General features: G+C 35.2%; 1 protein-coding gene across 1 annotated transcript in view; it reads right to left on the reverse strand.

Annotated features, from left to right (window-relative positions):
- LOC118186611 (titin-like) overlaps positions 1–25940 on the reverse strand; it is a gene marked incomplete at its 5' end in the record, with an annotated part of 688688 nt that overhangs the window by 9599 nt on the left and 653149 nt on the right. The window contains one exon of the mRNA XM_085814383.1: positions 24777–25073. Within this exon, the coding sequence (XP_085670509.1) occupies positions 24777–25073 (297 nt within the window). The remainder of the gene's footprint in view (positions 1–24776; positions 25074–25940) is intronic.

Consider the following 25940-nt stretch of genomic DNA (forward strand, 5'->3'; position numbering starts at 1 on the left):
GTAAAAAACAATTCGTTTCATCGAATTACTAATGATATTTACTGTATAAAATATTATGAGAGGAATGTCTTTAATACCTTATATTCCCCTCACTTTAAGACAACCACCGGGACGGTGCACAAAGCTCAGTCCACTAGTCCAAGACTGCTCACAAATTAGCGTTCATAGTATTTTAATTCAATCCCGATTATTGAGATGGGAGGGATTTTGCGAGCGAGAAAGCTTTTAAAATAATGAGTGACTCTCTTAAAGTCGAAAGTACGACTTCCGAATAACCGGTTTGGTATGCTGATCATTATAGGAAAAGTGAGCTTAAGAGGATGCTTTAATCTTTTTATATGCATATGCTGCAGTGCAGAATTTACGTATAAGCTACATACGCTTAGCGCCCCAAAATTTAAAATATAGTATTAAAACATAGTATAACAGACTTTTAAATGGCTCCATATTTCAAATGGCTTAGGGCCTCATCAAGTCTAAATCCGACCCTGATATGTTGCATCCACAAACTATGTCTAGCAGACTTCGGGACGGGTGTACTAGGTCAGTTAATCAAGTAAGAATTTACAAAACTCTTGGTTGACTAGAAATTATTCGGAAATATGGATGGTCACAGACAGTTCAGTTTGATAAGAAACAGCTATCCCGGGATATAAGATCCTGAATTCGAGATCCAGTGGGGAATGAGGCTATCACAGTTCCGAATTCGGCAAAACTATTATTTAAGTATTTGGAAAAAAGTTTGTAACCTTTAGTATATGAATGTTTTACAGGGATCATAATTTTCCAAATCCTTAATGGAGAGAGTTCATGCTTTATTAAAGCCAGTCATATTATTTGCAGTCACATTATCTGAATGGCGCTAGTATAAGATTCACTTCTATACCTTTCCACGATAAGTATCCCCGATAAGTTTCATTTCAGCCAAACGTTTTAACGCTTTTATTTAGCATGCCTCAGTTACAGTTATTGTTATCAATGCATCCATAAAGACATTTCTGGCGACCAAGGAAACAATGAGAACGACATTTAAATTCTGAATGCCGGATCGCTTTTTATTAATGTTTCTCTTCAGTTAATGCCCAGATAATGTCCCTCATTCTAACATTTCATAAAAGTAACTATTATGAATTTTACTAGTGCCGCTAAATACAATAATGAAGAAGTTTTTTGTGGAATGAGAAATATGTTCAATAATCAAACATGTATATTCTAGATATACTGTTATATGAAACTGCTGGGCAGTTACAAAAATGCCATCGTCGGGAATGGCCAATACCTGACCTTTATTTGGCCGTCTCATCACAAGAACGTTGCTGATGACAAGAGCTAGCCTGCACGGGGCGACCAAATTACATCCGTGAGAAAGGGGTTCTGCCACAGATTCGATGGAAAACACCCCAGAGGTCGGATTCAAGAATGCACCGCTCTCTTCTTGTCAACCAGCCTGTCCAGGAAATTTTCGGCTTGCCGTTGAGTTTTAAATGTATTGCACATCATATAGATAGTATACACTTACAAACATCTAAGGCTTCTTCGAGATTCAGACCCTGACCAACCTAAAGTAATTATCAACCACCGTAATCGCTGTACGATCACAGCGGCTACTTTCTAGACATATATTTTAGGAAGCTCATGAAATCCCCTAAAACAATGGTTTCTAGAAGAATTTTCGAGTTTGTTTTTAGTTACGTTTCACACTTGGAAAATGGATAGTATAATTAAATCATTTGAAGGATTTTCCAAACATGTTAAAAGATGTGAACATATAGAAGAAACTTAACCTCCAAAAGAAAGTATTTTGACAAAAAATAATTATCTGATCACAATTACTAAATGAAACATTCCGTTTAAAAAGATACGAAGTATCCGGAAAATTAAGCAGTTTTACGAGTATAAAAACTAAAAGTAAGTGACATGAATTTAAGAATTTTCCCGTAATAAAAAAAGAGCATGTTCCGTTAAATCTATAATATCATTAGCGACTGAAGACCGCTTACTGAAAACAATAGAAGCAACAAAATATTGCAATAAAAAAAATATATGGTATCTCCTATAAAAGTAGACAGTGTGGCCTGAGAAGATAAATTAATACCAATATTTTCACATCACTGTATAAAATATTTTCTCTATCCTTTCCACATGCCATCATGGTGTGACTGGAAGCATACTGAACGCGTATTCGAGAGGTCCAGTATTCTTCGTGTCCTTTCGTCACCACCAGGATTTAGCGATAACATTCCCTAATCCCTAGTTCCCTTTAAAGAGGGAGTGTATATTATAAGGTGTTTCTCCCGCCTTTTTAGCATGTCTTTGGTGTAATGGCCAGAATACTCGGCGCGTATTCAAGAGTTCCGAGGTTCGAGTCCCGAAGAGGGCACTGATCATATTTCACGTCTCTCCTGCTTCGAAATAACCTAATGTCTCTACAGTCGCTCCCGAACTAAAAACAAGGTGGTGGATGATGCTTCTCTACTCCCAGGATTTGGTGATTGGGTTCCCTCATTCCCAGTCGCCCTTTAGAACGGGTAATATATAAGTTATTTCTCCTGCCTTCTTAGCAGGCCTTCGTGGTGTAATGGTCAGAACGCTCGGCGCTTATTCAAGAAGTCCGAGATTCGAGTCCCGGCGAGAGCATTGCTCATTTTTTACATTTCCTTCTTTCAAAAATATCCTAATACATCTGCAATATCAGAAGTGTACTTGACGTATATTCGAGAGGTCCGGGGTCGAATCCCGGTGAGGCCAGTGCACATTTTTCGCGCCTCCTGCTTAAAAAAAAAACAAAAAAACTAAAGACTCTACAACTGAAGAGATCAATTTCTCTAAGCTGACCAAATTCACAGAAGAATGAAATCGTTTACAATCGTATAGTCTGTATGTGTGGCTTCACTGTAACCGGTCATCATCCATAATTAGCATCTGAGTGTATTAATTTGTAGAGTCATTGTGTTATATCAACGAAGGAATTTGAAACATGGACAATGAAAACTTCAGGATTCGAACTCCGGTCCTCCCGAATACACGTCGACTGAAGGAAACTGAAGAAATCTGCAGTGCCGTCGTCGGGATTTGAAATACGGATCTTCCGAATGCGCATCAAGGGTGCTTCCAGTTACATCACGTAAGCAAGCGGAAAAGTGGCAGAAAATACCTTAAAAACTGTTTGAAATGATAAGATCATACTTCAAACTTATTTTTAATTTATTAATCTTGGCAATTTTCCCCCTTAATGTTTTTTGAATAGTCTCGTTACTTTGATTTAGAGTGTATTCGGTGCAAATTGCTGTAAAAAGTAAGCTGTAGGAAAGTACGAATAAATTTGATTGATTATGGATAAACCTATGTAACAGAATAATGCAATTCCTTAATGGGACATTAAGCTGCATGACACGTGCCGATTTTCGGAAGAAATTTGAATGCTTCATGCTCATAGATACCTTATAAACCAGGAGTATATATCAGACTTATTTGAACTGCATTTTGATTTTAAATGAAGTATCGTAGGCAGTTTGAAATAAAGATATTATTTCCTCTGAATTAAACTGAGAAGAATGAGTAATTTAAATAGAACGTGGAAAATTAGCTTGTAAAATCACTTTTTATATAAAATGTATGTAAGGAGTGTTATCAGTAAACTTTAATAGAGCATGGAATAATTAGGCATCGCAATTATTTTAGTTTAAAACTGAAATAAAGGGAAAAAAAAACAGAAAACAGAAATTTCTTCAAACACGCATTTTTAAATAAAATTATTGCATATGAAGAAAGAGCTTCATTTGTTTTTAATATGTAACATGTATTTTAAAAGTATATGTAGTCCTTTAAATTTATTTCGTAAAACTTTTAAATACGTTACACTGCATTTTTTGTAATAATATCATCAATTAATAAAAATATACCAAATCCATATAACTATTCATGTTCTTTAAAGTCCATCTACGTACGACGAGGAATCAAAATGTAGCAACTTATGTCATACTATCAAAGCAAAACTTTTAAAAATGCAGTTGCTTTTGCAGTAGCAGCTTATAGTTTCAGTCAGTTATCATTAGAATATTTCCCTTCATTCTTAAAACAAAAGGATAGTATTCAGACATCTCCGGTAACATGGCAAGGATTTAAAAACGGAGTAAATAGAAAATAACAAATGCTGTCAGATTACTACTGGTTGCGGAAGAAAGCATTTCATGCAAATGCTTTATGTCATGGGGCCATGTCATATGTGGCTGATACAATTTTAGTATTTGTTTCTTTCAGCAAGCACTAAACATTGAATATTAGAAACATAATGTCAGTTTCGGATCCCAATCAATTCAGGTTGCATATTGTACAGATGTGAGGCAAATGAATGATGAATTGTGACTAAAGCAAATACAGTTGTGTGTAGACATGGAGTCCTGTTGCTTCAGGATAACATATTTCAGTGCCAACCACTCAGGAAGTCAAAATTTGGGATACAAAGTATGTCTTATTTTCAATATTCTCCTGGGATTTTACCAACAGATTATCATTTCTTTCGGCATTTATTCCTTTTTGCCTTGATTTGGACCCAGAAATGCTTTTCGAAACGATAGACCTATTCATTTCTTTATCATTGAAATACTGATTTGACTACAATGGTATGAATGACCTGAGAACACGCTGGCACCAATGCATTTATTCTGATGAAAATTATTTTGATTAACCAGGTTTTCTTAAGATCTTCTTTTTAAATGGTCCTTAAAATAAGCCATTTCATTTGAAAAAGCTTAACACGTGGCTTGTATGAAAAAAAACTTCAAAGAAATGCACAAGTGTATATACCTACAGAGCGTTGTTTTGTACAATGCTATGTTTTCGCTGTTTACTACGAAACAAGGTTCAGTGTCATCGAGGCAGTTTTATATGACGATAGGAAGATGCCTGCATATGTCTACTGATTCCAATGAGAGTATTGTGACAATGATACACTCTCATTATTTACCACACCTCACGCTTCTGAGTTTTACATGCTTGGAAGTGAAATCTTTGATATGATAAAGGCCGATTCGAGAGTTACGATCTATAGGAATATTTTATGCGAAAGTACGCTGACAGACCATTTTGGTAACATATCAAAGAAGTTCTTAGTCACATGTTTTGAAAGTAGTTATAGAGATGGATCTCAGGTGGGAAACGTGGTAAGTCAGGTGGTTATAACATGACAGAAATCCCTTTCTGATTTAAAAAAATGTATGTTTCAAATGCTCTTTTCTCAAACACTGCCTTGAATGGTCAAAAGACATTGTAACTTTATTTGTACCTCATCGTCATTTGTACTGTGTCACACATTTTGAACTGCACTGTCCCGGATGAAAGCACTTCACACATTTTAATAGAGAGTAATGACGACTTCTAACAACAAAATTCAATTATTTACAGTTTTACGTATATGATACGAGTTTCCCATGAACCTTTTGAACTGAGAAGTAGTTCAAGCTTGTGTGGAGACAATCTCATTACTTTTTTCAGTAATCAACATACACGCATTTTCTCTAAAGGTAGTTTAATATAAAGAAGGATTTACTTTTATTCACTTACTGAAAGCTTACTTAAGTTTCGAAACGAATATTCCGAAGGATATCCCTTTTATGGTTCCAAATGACTTTTAAAGATCCGATGTGGAATGGAAGACTTAAGGTCTCAAGAGATTTAACATTCTTTTACAAGAGATATAACTGCTTAAACTTCGGAAGTTCTTCGATAGTCGTTGAGCTCGTATGTCGTAAATATGTCCACATCCTCCTTTCACTAAATTAACAGTGGTAAACGATATAATAAGATAATGATATCATTAGAAATGTTACTTGCAAGTTAAATTTCCATGATCTAATCGTTTTTATTAACACAAATGAATACTTTTCTATTAAGTGTTTATAAATTTACTAACTATTGAAAAATATATTTTTATGTTTATATTCCAGTTGTTTCTATTTTCCGATAACAATCCACAAATAATAAAAATAACGTATGTGTTTTGATGTAAATAATTTTAGTAATTACATTAAACATTACATTTTATGAAGAAACAGTGATAGTTTTAATATGAGATTTTGGACCAGTCTGAAACTGCTGGTTTAACTTTCGAATATTCTTCTATTTTGTGTTCTGATATGGTAGTCTCACATTAAGAAATGCAATTCTGTTACTTTATTGAAAAGAATTCAATAAATAATTAAAATACTATTCAGACCAAAGCATATAACATCGTACAGCAGAAAAATATAATGAATCAAAGAAGAAAAACTGATGACAAATAATGAAATTAACAGTTTTGGAAAGCTCTTAAAATGTCTAATATTCAGCGCTTTAAAACTGGTTAAATCATAAAGTTACATATCTAAGAAATCACCAGATAAATAAACAAATAAATATTAATGAATAATTGATATATATGTATTATCAAGAAAAATTAGCAATGCCTTCGCCGGGAATCGAACCACGGACCTCTGGAATACGCGCCCAGCGTGCAGACCACCACACTTCGAAGGCCCGCAAAGAAGCTGGGAGAAATACCTTATAATATAACTGGAAAATAAATAAATAAGTCATTGATCCATGTCTGGTCCTTATACAAGCTGTTATCTGGCTTCGCATTCACACGTACATTTGTTGAATTTCTTACTAACTCTCTTCAACTGGCGAACTTTAGTGACGGCAGTCTAAGACTCTCGGAGCTGCTTTTCCGGATGTTCTCAGTTGGTGAACGATCTGGCGAATTAGCGTACCAGCGAAGTGTTTCACAAGCAGGGAGACAATCAATAAAATAGAAATAGCATGCCATAGCAACATTTTGTTACAAGTTAGCTCGCGCTGACTAAAAGAGAAATTAGACACAATGGGACATAACATGACTTCAGTGTGCTGTAAGGTTGTCACAGGTAACAGTCTTACTATCCGACCAGCGGATCTCATTGCTATTCTTCTATAATCAGCGAAATTCCTGATCGAAAGATTAGAGAAGGACTGCGAACGCGCTTTTCGGTGTGCGGAGGTGAGTGGCAGTCTGCGCAATGGGCATCGCGAGTAGAAATCCCTTTCCTCTCAGTCGTCTAATGTTGATGCTTATTTTGCTCTGTCTTAAAGTGTATATTAATAATTACATATAATTTTATACGTATTTACAATAATTTGTACACAAAGCAATCCTCAAATAAGTATAATAATGAAACAATTTTCTTATATTTATCATAACAAGCATTGTGTACATGACGGGGTATATAAAGTGTTCAATATTTCAATAAATTTAAATTCTCTAGTATTAAAGCAGTTGATATGATATATATAACATATATAAAGTGTCCCGAATTTTTGGGTACAGACTTGAAGGGCAAATATAAGGCGTCGTTTAAAATTCATAATCAAATAAGAAAACAGAGGCAGAAACCGATAGATGGAGCTGTAAGCGACCTTTGAAGGTCTTTCTCATTTCATTCGCCGAATGCGTGCGGTGAACATGAATCGTTTCACGAACACTGAGTTGACAAGCGTGCACTTTGTCTGTAGCCTAGCTAATGGAAATGTAGGAGCTGCTTTACAGATGTATCGAGAATGATATCAAACGAGGCAATAACCAAATCATTAATCATCGGGCACATCCGAACTTTGCGGAAAATAGATCTTTCGAAGAAAGGATGCAGGTTACAGAGCGGCCGCGAGTAGCACGACCACCCGTACTGGAAGAGGAACTCGTATGCGCTGTGGAACGAAATCCTGTAATATGGGTATTTTCACTGTTATATCATCCCCCGGGGGTTGACTCAGAAGAATTCCCGCGAAGTACTGGTTAGGATCTGTACTTAGGTAGTCTCAACCACGGGGGCGGGGACAAAATAAGTCTTCACAGGACTAGAACCACATATTATTCTGTAGTAGAACCAGGCTCCGCAAGGAACCTACTAGTACTCTCTTGTTTGTTCCGCTGGCCGTGATTTTGCGCTACGTGGTGGATGTTAGCGGCCGTCGGAGTGGGAATAGTTTTGCCTGGTTTTCGATTGCGTAGCCATCACATGGCCAAATGCATCACAGTAAGAACATCGTGTGTGATATTCTTTGAGCGACTGGAATGGTGACCGACTACAAAGGTGTCTTTGCGGGATTTCGTTAAGCTCCGCACCAGAGTGGTGGACTGCGTGCTGGGGCAGTCTTCATTATATTTGTCACGGTCATGAGGTCGCGGACAGCCTTTCGAATGCTGAACCGTGAGGGATGCTCCTACCTGACCGTCCTCGGCAAGTGGCTGGCATCCAAGATAAGGGTAGTTATTCAACTAGATATTGGAGCCCTAGACTGAGTTTATCTGTCACCATATTATTTCAATCAGCTGTTTTATTTTCCCCCACTGTCAAGCAACAAAGCGAGGGTTAACATCCGTATTTTTTTCAGAGGAGGATGGCAGTCGAACGATCACCCGCTATGTGTCGCATCTGCACCATACTTACTTCTCCAAACTGCTGTCTGCCCGCAATTTCCCAGTTCTGTTTTGTTATGCGATGAAACTACCTTTTCACGTGAAGGATTTTTGATCCTCACAATGCACGTAGATTATTCACACGGAACCTGACCACATGCTGCACAAAGTCGCTTCAGTGTGCAATACGGGTATCGTGGTGGACAGTGTCGTCATTCCTTAACTCTTATCTCCACGACTAGATAGTCAAAAGTATCGGGATAAGGATCTTCCTTCAAGAGCTTCTTTCGAAATTGCTTGACTCTGACCCTGCAGTGTTCGTCGCCGAAGGTGATTTCAGTTTGATGGGGCACCATCACATTACGCCATAACCGTACGTGACCTTTTAAACCAGACCTTTGGAAATCGTTATATTGGGTGTAGCAGACCCTTAGCATGAACCCCCAAATCACCTGATTTATCTCTTCTGGATTATTTTTATGGAGTGCTATGAAGGCCATTCTTTATGGCATAGCAATAATTTCTGAAATGGAGATGGTAGTATGAATCAGCATCACTGCAGCTGCGATCTGCGAAGTGCCACGTATCTTCGACAATTTTTACCTATTCATGTGTAGATATAGGTGTCATGCATAAATCAATGTCAATGGAAGTGTAATTTCGAACACCTTCTCTGATGATTGTACGTAATTTCGTACTTTGTTTTGTTGCCCTTCATGTGCTTTTATGTCTATTTATCATGCCTGAGTGGCATGTTCGCCCATTTTCTCCTATATGAGTAGAAGTTCAAACGATGTTCTCTACCTCCACATCTGTGCACGAAGTTTGGGGATGCTCTCCATATACCTGTGCTAGGTACCATGTTTTATAACTTCTATGACGTGTAGGGTGCAACCCGACGACTCGGAATCATATAGCAATATAGGATCTGAAATTCTTTTCTGAGACAGAAGATGATGTTGCTTGAAAGTTCAGAGCGTTCTTGCAGGGAATCATCATTTAGCACAAAGAAGCAGAGTTAGTAAAATGACTAATTATACGAACGCGGAATTTACTGATATGTATTTGCATATTGTAGTGGTTCATCCGCTTAGCGTTTGTACGTGGAACGGTATTCTATGAAGTGCACTCCCAGCCATAATTTCTTTGCAAGGTTGCACCGGTAGTTAGCTGAAACAGGTGACTTTCAAACAGCTGTGACGAATCAGGAACGATCAGCACAGACACCAATCATCGAAAGGAATGTGTTACATCATGAGCAGGGGAATCATAAGTTAAATACGCGATGTGTAGTGCACGCAGTCGAGTTTCCCATTCTGGAGGATTCTCAGAGAAAACGAAATGCATTTGTATCACATTCAGCGTGTCCAAGCACTTCAGTCGATGATTATTCAGCTTGCATCGCTTTTGCATAATAGAAACATGTGCTGCAAATCCCCGTTTCCCTGCTAACATGTTGTTCATCTATCAGGTATCCTTCATAAGGGAATGAATATTCATCACACTTAAATCCCATTTGTTGGAGGTGGATAACTCTCATGTAATACGACGTCGCGCAGCACAGAGTCAGTTTTCATTTAATGTGCGGACGGCTTGTAGAGGATCACCTCATCGGACCTTACCTTTTACCTTTACGTCTAACCTACTGTAACTACTTGATCATTTTGAACCAAGTCTTGTCACAACCTTCGGATGACGAACAGATTTCTGCATCGATGAGACAGACAGTATGGTTCCAACACGATGTCCATTTCAGCCATAAAATTCGTATCCTTCTGGACGTCAGGTGTGGCCAAAAATAGATCGGACGTGGTATCTGGAGAGTCTGTCTGCTCGATCACCGGACCTATCATATCTTGATTTTTTATGGGGGCATATAAACACACTGGTTTACGAGAGCCCCGTTGACAAGGCCGCGAAGCTGGTTGCATAAACGCAGTAGCTGCCAGGAAAAATCAAAATATGGATGGAATATTCAAGAACATTTTCAATTCCATATGCGCAGATGCACTGAAGTCGGGGGATGGAACTTTTAACATTATCTTTTACCCATGTTACTTTTGTTCATGTAATTAATTATTAAAATGAATGTTAACTTACATGACATCTTTTATTTTTGATGTATCTGTGTGTACCACCGCGTAAGGAAAACATTTTCGACCCTGCATTACTCTATGATTCCAAGCCATCGAGGTGCCCCCTACTCCTGCTAGAAGTTCTAAAAGAAGGTACTGAGACATCCGGTATAGTAACTGCAATTGTTCATGTCTCATTTTTTGGGGGGGGGGAAATCTACACTAACACACACATAATATATATACATATATGATATATATATATAATTCGCACTAAATGGATTTAAGATCATACAACATATATATATATATATATATATACACTCTTTTGCAAAAAAAACATCGAAGGACTAAGGACGACATTTGCAATCGTGACGAAATTTGGTATGCGAAAACATCTTCATCGAACATGCAAATGATCAAAGTTTCAAGGCAAATGAACAGGAATTGCGATCATAGCGCGCATTTCTAGTGCGCAATTCGCAAAGTATAAAACCTGTAATAGAGGCGGAAAATTTATCTTTTTTTGTTGCTGCCATTGTAATTCCGTGAAGAAGCAACTAAAGATGCCATTATGACGATATCGAAGACCTTACAGATAACTAAACAACTTCGAACGTGCTCGCATTGTAGGGTTGCGTAAAGCTGGGTGTTCATACCGAGCAATAGGCCGCCACCTGCAGCGTACAGACACTGCTGTGCAAAGATACTGGCAGCAATGGTTGCTAGAAGAAAACTGCGAACGAAATGAAGGCTCTGAAAGGCCAAGGAGCACAAATGCGAGGCAAGATTAGATGACTGTTCGCCAGGCCCGAACCGCCCCAACGGAATCATTGCCGACTATTCAACGCACTACAGCCACGTCTATACCTCCTGTGGTACCGTCCACCATCTCACGCCGCTGGTTTGAGGCAGGGTTACGGTACCAGAGGCATTTCAGATTTCACAGAGGCTTCACTCTTGAAGCAAATGACCACCGTTTTCGTGTATGGAGAGGAAAGGGCCACCGGTCCCAATCAACTTTTGTTTTACAAAAGTTGATTGCCATAACCCCTGGTGTGATGGTGCCATAACAGTAACCCCTAGTGGGATGGTGTGGGGCGCTGTTTCGTATGACAACAGGTCATCTTTATTCATCCTCCGTACCTCTTTAACAGCTCAACGAAATGTTGATACCATCCTGCGGCCGGTTGTCTTACTCTTCATGACACGTCATCCTGGGGCCATTTTCCAACAAGATAATGCAAGGCCACATACCGCTCGCATATCTCTGGACTGGGGTTGATAATCTTCCTTAGCCAGCAAGACCCCCATACCTTTCACCAATTGAGCATGTCTGGGGTATGGTAGGCCGCCAAATTCGGGCACCACAAAATACTGCAGACATGCAGAAAAAACAACCACTTCCTTCATGGTGTTTGGATGTTTTTGCAAAAGAGTGTATATAACAAAATACAGTGTCCGCAGATTGCAATTTTTTTCGAATATACCTACACGCATATATATATATATATATGCGTGTAGGTACAATCGAAGAAAATTGCAATTTGCAGACACTGTATTTTGTTATATAATATGAAAAAAAAAATAGCTTTTTCATTCAATACTTAGTCAGTTCAAAACACATCTCGTGCAATATATGATACACATTTTGCAAAGGATATTTTTCATTTCTAGCATAAGGTAAAAATCAGTCGCTCACTTTTTATTAGCATTTACTAGGAGCATTTCTTTCAAACACAGAGCAGAACACGATTTAAGTGCTTTACTCAGTATCCTTTTTAGAAATAATTAAAATAAGTTTTATTGGACAATTATTAATGAAGACAGTAAAAATCGTCGTTCTAAAAAGTACGGAATAATTTCTAGAAATAATCTTTCAGAAAACTATAAAAGAGCATCTATATTTTTAACAGTATTATTTTATCATTGTAAGACTCATAGCTTCACATGAAAGTTAATTAGGCAAATATTTACTGGTCGTTATTATGTATAAAAATTTATTATTCCCTTGATTACTTTAATTATTTCATGTATTTCACTACTAAGTAATTATTTAAACTAAAACAAAATGAATTGTTACGTATATGATTCTCGATTTTCTTCCAAAGCCTAATTTATTTGTGTAGAATATAGACAGACATTATATACGATAACGTCATATATTCAAAATAAATATAATGGAATATAATTCGAAATTAAAATCATAAGTTTTCAGTGCATTGTTTTTAAATAATAATGCATAATTCTCAAAAGAACCATGTATTCCGTCTGAACCATTTGTATTCCCTCTTTGCACTCATGTTTTTGCTAAATTACTATACATGCCCTACTTTAGAGTTTTACTGAATGCAGAAATGTAAGCTACACATGGAAGCATGAATGTAATTAAATAACTTTTGTAGTTATTAGATTAAATTGAAATTTGAATGCCAAGCTACATCAAAACTTCTGTACCCTGAATAATTTTGTGATTTCATCATAAAGCCTGAAAACGTATTTACAGTATTTACATTTAAATGTTGTGAATGAAACAAATCCTTTCATCCTTGAGTGAATAATCATTCCCATTTCTTCTTATCATTCCTCTTACCTCTTATCTTATCTGCAAATTGCAATTGAAATATTCTTAATGCTTTGACAGGTTTAGTGTAATTTGGTTTTAGCCTTTCAAATAGCCTATAATAGGTATTTTGCCTTTCAAATTGCAGTGAAACAAGGCCAATTATCTTTGATTGCTTTGCAGTTGACAGTGCGATTTAGCTCAGCTCCGCCCCAGGTTTTGATGGAGAGCACCCCGAGGGGAACGGGTTAGTGGTGCTCTCACCCCCTCTTCTCCCACCCCTCTTCTCCTACCAACAGTCTCTCAAAACATTCGGCTCGCCGCATATTTAGAGTGCCCTCAAGCCACACAGACACAGCACATTTACAAACATCCGGGATTCGAACCCAGGCTCTTCGGCGCGGCAATCAGCGACTCTAACCACTATACTGGTTGGGCGGCCAATCTACGCCTACCACAGTTTGTTGCTTCACTTTTATGATTTATTTGAGGCGTGTTTCTCTTCTCTCTTCTCTTCTGTGTTGTTCTGATACTCGGCGAATATATTATTCGCTTTTGTCAGACAACTAAGCTAATCTCATGAATGGCCTGACAGCTTGAAAAGTCCAGAACGTGGTTTGTGCGCGGAGAAGTTAGAGACGATCCCCACATGTAACTGAGTTTTTAAGGCCACTGAATACTAGGTGTTCTATCCCAGGCGAACGGGCTGGCTACATGGTTGCTCTCGCGTGTAATGCAAATACTAGCTAGTTTCCCTTAGAAATTCCTCTTCAAAGGCATCCGCTCATTTTGGCAGATAGCCCGAGGGAGTTTGATATATTAAGCTAACCTAAGCAAGAACTTTCAAAATACTTGAGATTCGTAAACTCAAATATTCGCATTCTTTCCTGATATTCGAATCTTTTAACTCCTAACCTGGAAAAAAAATGTACATATTTTTCTTTTTCCTCGTATTTTTGGGCACATCACATTTACTGATATCCAGAGGAACAGTTCATTAAAAAGGAGTGCGTTGTTATAATTTTAGTGGATTTTGTTCACCAGTAATATTGGTCGTGGCTCTTGGTATTAGACTCTTTAATTTCTGGACAGAATTTATCGTTTTTTATTTCAATGCTTATCTTTGTGTTAAGTCTTGAAAAATCGTTTCTCAGCTACATTTGCTTTGACTAAAACGTGTTCTAAGAAAATGTTTAAAATTTTAACAGTCACTCAAGCATATCTTGAACGAATTCTATTGCATGAAATGAACCTAAAATTTCTAGAGTTTTAAAAATGTACTTCATTTATTAAATTTTATCCGTATATTCTTAGTAATCTAAGAAAACTACTTTTATATTTGTTTTTTCATTAAGCGCAGATTTTCGATTTAACTTTAATTTATAAATATTAAAAAATTTTTCCCTCTCATTTTCCTTTTGTCATTATGTAATAATGAATGGTGTGCATGCTTACGATTTGTTTGCGATGTTTATTTTCAATGTTATAATTAATAACAGAATTTTTTTATTGGAAGTACTCATTCACAACAACACACCATTTGTTTTACAAATACATAACTTCCAACGCGCGTTATCAGTTGTAAATAAATTCTAATTACTCTTTAAATGAAATATAGACATAAATTAAAGAAAAAAAAACGGGAAAATATCCCCTGGAGATTCTATACCTCATTAAAATGAGAATTTTTTTCTCTCCCGTACAAGAAATGAAATTTAGTTATTACTCGAGATACATATGGATTCCCTTTCTGTAGTTATTAACGGAAGTGTTCTGCAAGTAAGTTCACTTGAAGAGTTCTTCGGCTGCATCATTAAAATCCTGCCGAGACTTGCCTAGTAACATTTTAAGGAACTAATCACAGCGGAGCATAACTTTCTAAAATGTGAATCGATCACTCGCATTCCCTCACAGAAGAGACGATGCACTAATTAGTAGAAGGCGAAATCGTTATTCTAAATGAAGCGTGTTAAATTATTACTTAGATCTTTTACTGCAGACATCTCTCTGTACGGTAATTACTGCTCCTAAAACTAAATGAAGCTGCAGTTAACCATGATTTGAAAACGGGTTACTAAAATAAATAATAGAATATATCTGTTTTCTTTACTGAGTACTGATATATGCATATGGTTAATTAGGTACTTGCAGACTATAAAAAGTCTTTTTCTTTTTATCTTTTATTTTCATGTAAATTTATTCTTTTAGATTATAACTTTGGTTACAAGTTCATACAGAAACTTTGTTACAGAAGTATTTAGCTTAATGGGTTTGTAGCTATATAATTTTAATGAAATAATTCCAACGAAGTGTTTTTGTTTCGGTCTATTATAATAATATTTTATTTCTGATTTAGATGTAAATTGGTTCTGAAAATTTCTCCAAGCAAACGAACTTCAGATTGTCATCGAGCAGTTTAAAATTTTCACAAATGTAGAATCTCAATTTAAAAATATCTTTTACTTTAAAAGCAGCATCATATCTCATAGTTCATGATCTTAAACTGCACAGTCTTGTATTTGTGTCAGTTCAGTTTGGTTTCTACAGTAACGGTTTCAACTATTTCTCAGTTCCATCAGTTCGAAATGGGACTTTTGTCACAGTATTCTTCTCTTCGATTTCGTATCATTGTGGTTAGAAAGGTAGGCTTAATTTAAAGGCCACTTCGGTGAGAATTTATAGTTGGTGTGGGTGCTCTCTGTAGAAGACGGTTAGCCAATATTAATTTCCTAACTGTATTGTTGTGCATCAGAAACCTGGCGCAAACCTCCTGATAATACTCATTGTACCGCTTATCATAATCCTCCAAATATGAGTGATACAACGCAGCTCTCAATATCAGTCTCAGCTATGTCGTAGCCCACAAACGAATTAAAGACAATGAGATAGCGGGTGCACTAGTCATGGAAACAGCTAGCAAATGTAATGCGTTTTAGCATCTCTTCCTAGCCCCCTTCTGAAGATACACATTTCAAAGGCAGGCCCACTAGCGGCCGAGCAGTAAAGTCACTGAACATTGGTAGATCGGTCTGAGGTTCGAATCCCATTATTGAGATGGTTCCAGGGAAGTTTTTGTGGCTTTCTTCTTGTGTAACGTGTATACGAGCTAGTTTTTCTTAGAACGTCCTCCATGAAAGCATCGTTTCCCTTAGGCAGATAGCCCTCGAGCTACTGCTATAATCATATAAATAAAGCTTTTATTTCTTGCATTATTTTGCAATACTTATTCTTACTGTTTCGGGAAGAACAGAAATTTTTACAATTTTCTTCTATGCATATATAAAAATAAGAAGAAGCTACGATTCTCATCTAACAATATTATTACGGGTGAAATAGGAGAGTTGGGGTGATGGAATACTGTTTGGTAAAAAATTACATTAACGATTACTTCTTTAAATAACAAAGCGCGAAGGCCTTAATTGTATATGCAGTGTACCTCTAATCATTTAGAAGTGATAGTCTGAGATGAATATAAGAACATACCTTGAAGCTTTGAGATCTGAAATAAAATATTTAAGATCATGTACCACTAATCAACAAACTCATTTAGAAAAGTTTTGTGTCCAAACTAATCTTGTATGACACTAACTAATATCTTAGAATTGATAAAATTTCGGTAGATAATTCACGGATGGAACTTGTTTTTCTTTTAAAGTGAATCGTAAGCGTGATGGATGACGTTTTCTGGAGAAAAAAAGGAATATGAATAAATGATGTCAGCTTATCACTACGCCATTTTACAAAAGGATTAAAAGACAACAGAAACAATACAATGAACAGTTAAAATCAAATACAAATAATACTCATATTTTTCACCTTCTACCGGTTAAGCGTTTACCGTCAAAATTTATATTCAACACATTCAGTATGCTGATGAAAATTTTAATGTTTCAAAAGATACAGCTGAATTAGAAATTAGCTTAGAGGAACAAGTAACTCTTTACAATAGTGTATGTGTATGTTGGAGGAATTGTAAGATACATTCTTGAATGTGCAAGAAATTTCAAAAACTTTAGAAGAAAGCTATTAAAAATAGCCATAAATCTGATTTACCTGTAAGAGATTATCATAAAATACAAAATTAAGTATTTAAAGTTAATGATTTCTTTCTGAATTATTATACATAAAGCTTTAAAAGTCAGCATTCAAAACTTTTGCGAACTCTGTTAACAGCCCTTTAAGAACAAACAGTTTAATCCCAAAATTCAACTATCTGAAAATACCTGGAAATTATTCTAAAAGACTTCCTTTTCTGAAAACGTTTGGATAAATACGTTTAAAATTTACAGCTAGTCTTTACTCAGATCAGGACTTGATGTACCTAATTCAAAAAATCTGTATTAAATAAAAGAATATCATTAAATTTAAACTATAATTGAGATATACTTTATTAGGATATACTACTGTAGGGGTTATAATTTATTCATAAAGTTTGCTTCCTTTTCGAGGAATTTTTTTTGAGAATTTATATGAATTTTATAAAGAAGCATGTTATTAATAATGTAGATAATTCTCAAGTTGTTTTCTGAAACAAATATTCTTGACACTGACATGCTGAATTCTGAAAATTAGAATCTCGCCCATTTGATACACTACATACAATTTAAATAGTATAAAATATGGGAAGCCCCATAAGGAAATTTAATGCTTGAAAACTAGTATTTCTGTAATAATGAACTCATTACAAGACATATAAAAAATATATGCGAGATATTCTGTAAAAGAGGAGATTAGGAAAATACTGAAGACATTACCCACATAGCACAAAAACATCCTTGGGATATCCCGAGGATGTTGCTCGCGGGATATGCGCACATCCTCAGGACATCCCGGAATATCCCGCGAACCTCCTAAACACCTCCTCCCAAGTGCTTAATGTCACATCCCGGGATATCCTCAGGACATCCTAACTAAGTCCCATCGACAGCGTGCGGGATGTTATTAGGATTATGGACTCCTACTTACTACATCCTCAGGACATCCCGGGATATCCCACTAACCTCCTAAACACATCCCATTATATCCTAAAAACATCCTATCTATGTCCCATCGACAGCGTATGGGATGTTATTAGGATTTAAAGTCCTACTTACTACATCCTCAGGACATCCCGTAATAACCCAGTTTCCTCCTAAACTCATCCTCCCTAGTGCTTAATGTCACATTCCAGTATATCCTTAGGACATCCTATCTAGGTCCCACCGACAGCGTATGGGATGTTATCAGGATTTGAAATACTAGTTACAATATCCCTTTAACCTCTTAAATACATACTCTCAACTGCTTAATGTTACATCCCAGTATATCCCCAGAAATCTTCTTTATATTCCAGTGAAAGTGTTGTGATAACCTGAAATTTGCTTATTTTCCACAGACAGTCTCAGGTCCTCCATCTGTGGTTACTGTGGAAAAATAAGAAATGTTAAGAATATTTATACAATTTATTTTCTAATTTGAATTTCAATTTACTTAATAATTTGTAAATATATCTAAAACTGAGCAAGAGACTTGAAATGAATTATTAATACAAAATATTATAAGAGAAAATTTTGCTTTAAAGTACTAAAAATCTTTCGATCATTTTTAACCATTCAATAGCCCAAAACTGAATTCTTCGATATATTCATAATTAAATTATTCTACAAATGCAGTTCTAACTTCAGTTAATTTGTATTCAAAATTCAATAATAAAATGAAGCATTTAATAACCTTTAAGTAGTGGACCAGATGTGTGTAAATTTTGAAATTCTGAACTTAAGTCGGTTATGTTGATTGAATCATTATTCATGGCTACAATATGATTAAACAGCTCATGAGTTCGTCTTGCTATTTGCTGTAATGGAGCGGAAGATTTTCTAATCAATTTTTTAATAGAAGATATATAGCTTTCAAATTTAAATGCACTGTAATTATCTAACGGCCCAAACATTTTTACATCTTCGCAAATATGCAGTAGGCCGCGAACATTATGAGCAATATACTGTTTTTCATAATAAAGCCCAAAATTTACTACGAAGAGTTTTAATAGAGACTGTGCGTATTTATCAATTGCCGTCTGATTCTGTCTAATCGAAATATGAAGTAGTAAAAAATTATCATGTAGCTTTTTGTTAAATTAAAAAAATAAATAAATAAAAGTAAGTGGGCTAGTGTACAGTAAAAATTGACGGTATTTTGTAGCTTTCCAGTGTTTCAATTCTTTTAGAGTTGGTTCCTTGGTTTTCTTGCAAATTCAATTGGTACATAAGACTTTAAAAACTGGTCATTTAAAAAAAAAAAAAAATTAGTTCAACATTTTTATGTGGTAATCGTGCTTGTAAGGTGCCTCCGCCTATCCTAATAGTAATAATTTTTTGTACTACTCCTAAGCACACAAGGGACATAAAGTCTAACGGACTATTTATTAGTCCTATATTTGGAATATTACTTAAAATGGGATAATCGGTTTGGTAATCGTCATCAGTCAGTTCTTCTTGAGACATAAAAGTTCATATTTCGAATCACAGTTTGAAATGGAACTTAAAGAATATTTGCTAGCGCGAAAATTCGACACAGTCCTTTTTCATAATTAAATACTACTTCATCTTCTGACGAATCCGATAATATACGTTGATTTATTCTGCTGTAAATCCGTCTTTTAGATATCTGAGATATTTTTTATTTTCTAGTTCTGATCATTTTTGTAGAATAAAGGAAACATTTAGAAACTTACTTTTCACACTCTGTCAATGTAACGCTTGCAAGCGTCAGCAAGTCAGTTCGTAACTGAAAGAGAATTTGGAACGACGGCTATTAACGTTTAGCAGAATAGCTGAATTCTGGAAATCAGAAAGTAAGTACGTGTACTTTCCACTTTGTGGGGTTCTTCAAGGCTATCACTTTTACGGAGCAATTAAAACCGTTGGGGGGCGTTTTGCGACTTTGTTGTGAAGGGGGAAGGGATGTGAAGGGATGTTTCCGTTGTAGGGGGATACAAAAGAAGGGAAGGTCTGACACATAAATCTGCCACGTTAACAAAAGAGAAATCTTCTTGGGGCATCGGCTACAGAAAAAGTGCTCAGAGGTGTTACATTCTGAGCGGAGCTCGGTTTCTCAAAAGCAAAGAAAATTTGAAAAGCGGTTTTACGACCAATGATAATGATGATCAAAACTTTAAGATTTTCAGCTTCAATTGTTATTTATAGTATAAAATAAAGTAATAAAACTGCTGAGTTTAAAGAACGCGTTTAATTTAAGAATTAAATCATTTTAATTTAAAGTTTGAACATCTATTTAATCCGTTATCTAATTTTGAGTTTTCATAAAAACATTTAACTTTGTGTTATATACCTTGAAGAAACGTGTTTACTGCATTTTCTGGATGTTACAAATAAATTAATAAAGCAGCAATTATTGTTAAATTATGAGGAGTCATGTAGCATTGTCGGCATAACGTATAAGACTGCAGAGCGCTGGATATATTTTTTTCGCGCTTTTTTTAGCAAAGACCGAATATTTGTATGGTTAAAGAGGTAGCAAAGTGAGGTTTGAGGAGAGTAAGAACTTAATATTAGTTCTTCCCATTCTCAAACCTTATTTTCCTATTACAGAGAGGTAAAAAATAAGTTACTTCTTACCTCAGTCGCTTTGAAAAACTAATTCTCATTATTAAAGAACTTACCATAAAATGAACGAAGAAACTGCAATGAATTTTTTAGCCCAATAAAATTATTCTTCTGTTTATAAATTCAAATTAAAGCAAGTTAAACCTCGTACAGACTAGTTTTTAACTGCGTCTGTAATTTAAAATTTCGTTTGTTAAAAAATATATATATATATATATATATTGTTACTTCTTACTGCACAGCACTAAACATCATTCATTACTAATATCATAGTGTAACAGATCAAAAAGTATTTTTTTTTTTCTTTTGCAGTTTCAAAGTACAGTTATTTCTATGCTAAGAACTATCGATGAATTTAATAGAATACTTTTATAACTTGATATTTCTGATTAGTGCCTCAGAGACGGGTAAGTGATTATATTGACAGATTGCCGTACAGAAGGGCTCAAGTTCGAATGCCATATAAGGCATGGATGCACATCATGCCCATCTGTTCATAGGATAAATGTCTTCGTAAAAGATTTTCTGAGTTAACCTGTAACGTACATAATATTTGTGTTCAAAGATATTAGAAAAGTATCTAAAATAATGTTTACAAAATATATTATGTAGCAATTAGAATTTAATCTTAAACACACTTTCAATATGAAACTCAAAAACGAATGAAAACGCGTGCCTATAACTTGTAAGAAAGTTCTCTGATCAATAGGCACTGTGAAACAACAACAAAAATTTGAAAATATTATTACTTAATATTTACAGCCAACATATACAAGACGAAATTCAGTGTAAGCATAACAATTAAATTTTCATATGCAGAATAGGTAATCCATAGAGTAAGATTTCGATTCTTATAACATGACTTGCGTGTGGTACAAGGTTACTTTAATATTTTCAGATATGAGCTTCCATAAAAGGTAAGTACTGAAGATATCTGAGAAACAACATTCTCAGAAGATCTTCATATATCCCGGGACATTACGACTTGAACAGGACATCCTTAAGATGTTGATTTACGATGTCCTCAGGATATCTGAAAATCAACATCCTGAGGAGATCTTCATATATCCCGGGACATTGAGACTTGAATAGGATATCCTCAGGATGTTGACTTAAGAAGTCCTCAGGATATCTGAGAATCAACATCCTCAGGATATCCTAACTGCTTCCCGGGAGATTGCGACTTAAATAGGATATCCTGAGGATGTCTTGTGTTATGGGGGTAGATTTAACTATTTAGTGGTAATTCTATTTTTGAGGGTTATTTATGGAAGCAACTCAAAGCTACTAGTTAATTTATGGAAACCTGTACTATGATAAATGTGTATGTTCATAAAATGATTAACCATACTGTGCAGGCAAGCCTCCACATTTATTCAACATCAAGTCTGTTCACTGCGACCGTTCAATGACAGAGCGAGACTGACCATTACAACCGGTTTTTTTTCTTCTGCAACTGTTCTCTGAAGGTGTAGCACGGCTTCTAGCCGTTCTCACCGCGGATGACGCGTTTCTGCAATTTTGTTCTTTTTCGTGTCTTTCTGACGACCATCTCCATATAGTTTGAAGAAAATGCATTTTGCCAAGAAAATAGAAATTGGTACTGAAGATTCAACTAAATTTATCTAGATGCTGACTTCTGCAGCAAATGAATGATGTTCTACGACTTCAAATATCCTCGAGAGGACTTCATGTCCACGTGTTGCACTTTCCTAATGGTGCGGAAATTCGCTTTGTGTTTCTTCAAAAATATATAATTATGAACTGAGATTAGCGAAGATGATCTGAGATTTACTTTGATTGGAACATTACGCATTTCTTGTACGAAAGGTTAGGATTCAAAATGGTAGGACTGACACTTACTGCAGCTTTATAACCATGTCTATTATCTTCTGTCTGGTGATGTTTTCTCGATTCATACTGGTATTAATTTAAAATTTTACGATGTCAAGATATAATAAATTTCTCTTAATTCACATTATTTGAAGTGTCATCCTTTGGGGGTAAGTTACTTTAATTCCATATTTTTTTTTCAGATCACACATTTCATTCTGCACGTTATCAAGTATTTGTGGGTTATTGCACGCCCACCATATTTTTATTACACATACCCAAGAATATGTGAATGTATTTCCCTTTAAAATCTTCCATGAAGCACACCTGTGTTTAAGCAGATAATATTTGCGTGTTTTGCCTCGATCAGTTAATTAATCCTACTAAGTTTCCTTTTAAATATATATTAGGTGGGGAGGAATTATTATAATTGAAAAATAAATAAATAAATGTTTTATGTTCTTAAGTAATTTTAAAAAACAAATTAACTAAATGAAAATTGATTTTGTAACCCATGACATACGAATAAGTAAATTCTAAACTGCTGGATATTTAACTGTCGTCAAAAGAGTTTTCATATTTTAAACAGTAATTTGAAAAATATAGACTTTTTCCTGTTGCACTTACACTGAAAATCCATTTTACGATACTTGCACACATTTGATTTCCTTAAGGATTATTTAAATAAACTAAAATTCAAATTTAAAATAATTTAAAATTTACGTGTAGGCCATTATAACGAAGTATGAAGGTTTTCTCTGTAATGTGGTGTGCACGGGATCTTAGTTTTCGCAATATGCCTTATTGCTCTACAGCGATCATAAGAAAATGACCGATGATGTTCTTGGGAAGTCATGGGTAGGACTTTAAGTACTCAGGGCATTTTTATAATTGCCGCGATGACATAGCGAGCACGTTACGGAATATAAAAATGATATATACTATGAATATATACAATGATGTGGTATTACGCACTGTGTAAGATGTGAGGTTAGGGAACAATTCCGGGAGTTCTCAGGACGTATACTGGGGCCATGAGTAATATTCTCAGAATACTCTAAGGAGAACTGCGGTATGTGGTTTCAAAAGTGCATAAATTTAATAAAACACCCTGTTTGTTTTCCAGCCAGGAGGATAGAAAGAAGGTGACCCGAAAGTAAAATTGTAAAACGCAACAGAATCTGATTATTCCCAAGCATTTTCCTAAGTGAAATCTCAGTCCATTTTATTGAAATGCGTTCAGTAAAAAATGCTACAGACTACGCCATTTATTTTATGAATATTAAAAAATAAAAAAATTAAAAATTTTGGATACATTTCATTAAGCCATTTGTTACTAATGATGCAGCTTAACATAGCAGCTTAAATCACATTTGCTTAAACATAGAGCTTGTTTGATGGGTAAATGTACACAGCTACAAATTTCGGGTTATTCAGGAATTAAACGCTGCAAAAAGTGGCTGTAACAGCAAAGTGGTAGGACTGACACTTACTGCAGCTTTATAACCACGTCTATTATCTTCTGTCTGGTGATGTTTTCTCGATTCATACTGGTATTAATTTAAAATAAGTATAATATACTCTAATCAGATGAAAGCCTTTCGTACAGGCCGTTATAACGATATGCCATCTATAACCAGATGTCAGTATAGGAGCATTGGTTGCATTATTCAACAACTATTTTCATAAAAAATATTATTTACAGGTAAAAATTCTGCAAATAAAATATTATTTGCAATTCTTTAAAATTGAAGCACATATCAGTAACTTCAGTATTAAAAAACGGTATCCCTCTTTCATACTTTAAATTTGTTGAAATTTATGGCTTGGGAAACCAAGAACTGCAGAAAAAAATTGCTGCATTCCCTACCTGTTCTGAAATGTTAAATGAGAAAACGTATTCAGGAAAAAAACTGTCTTGCCTTTCATTAATCTCAGTAGTTTTACTAAGAATAACATTATCGGGTCATACATAATCATGTCAATATCCATCTGTGGCGCATACACTCGAAACATCACAGTAGGCTATTTTATTTTTCATTTTCCGAATTTTTTATGCAATTTTACAAGTAAAATGAATCAAATTTGATTATAATCATTAATACCAATTAGAGTATTAGCCTGCCTTTTTTTTATATGGTACTTCTCATGCTAGATTTACTTATGCTTTTTTATGACACTCTTCTAATTAAAATATTCAAGTGCCTTCTTGTACTAACCTACAACGCAGCAATAGATTGTTATTTAAAAGTAATGCAATTTATACTCACCGTTCAAAACATGGACCGTTATGTTCGCAGGATCAGCATATGAAGGTTGGCAACTGTAGTTTCCAGAATCGGTAGGTCGAGCATTCTGAATCCTCAGCCGAGAAAGTGTGGTCGGTCCATTCTCGGTGGTTACGCGAATACCTCCTCTGGAAGAGTCGTAGTTGATCATTCGGTCATCGTGGAACCAGAAAACATATACTGGTGGAGATGTGCTTTCCGTAATGATGCAGGTGAGATTGATAGTTGAGCCACTCTGGATGTAGAGATTGGGGCCTTCCGGTATATGAGCTCGAGACACTGAAATTATTAAAAACCAAATTCATGAAATTGTCTGAACGCAGAAAGAAGAAAACTAAATTTTGTTCGATCACATTACATTTTTAATGATATTAAAAAATTTAAATTTACGGAATTAGAGTATTACTCTGGAATTAACATCACTAGGCAAGAAGAAAAAGCGTCATTTAAATATATATAACTGATTGTTAGGACGTTTATTATTCCACTACTTCATAATTAATTCAACATGAAATTTTGCTTCCATATAGGAAACTGGTTGGAATAGGACATAAGCATTCAAAATATCAGCCCTCTTCTATAACTCGAACTTCTAAAAATTCTTATAAAAATAGATGTCACACCCTTTCGCCATCTCTCTAAGCTGTTTCTGCTTTTTACCAGACGAGGCTCACGTGACACACGAGCTATAAACGAGTATGATAGGAGGAGGCTTTGCTATTTGAGAATCTGGAAGGAATTCCACCCGTTAAAGAACACGAAAAACATTTAAATGTTAGGTTACTGATAACCGGTGGCTATAAGAATTAGAAGAAATTCATGTAATTCTTTAATTTTTTTGCAGCTGTCGGAATAAAAAGTTTCTGTAAAGAAGTAAATTTTAACTTTCTTTAGAAGCGTTTTATTATCATGATATTATTATTGCCTAATAACAGTTATTAAGTGTTTTAGAAACATTTTACAGAAATAATAAATATGTCCCAAAGTTTTGTGCGCCGAAAAAGCATAAAAGGTACTTTTTCCCATTTATCACATTACTTGTTCAACACTAATATTAAATTTACAGTAGAAAAAAATAATATTTTAAGTAAATTTTTAGGCAAATCTTGTATTCGCACTCTTTAAATATTGAAAAATAATATATAC

The sequence above is a fragment of the Stegodyphus dumicola genome, chromosome 4 (assembly GCF_044657685.1).
Source record: "Stegodyphus dumicola isolate Sdum_Otavi_A_Nest chromosome 4, ASM4465768v1".
NCBI classification, from domain to species: domain Eukaryota; kingdom Metazoa; phylum Arthropoda; class Arachnida; order Araneae; family Eresidae; genus Stegodyphus; species Stegodyphus dumicola.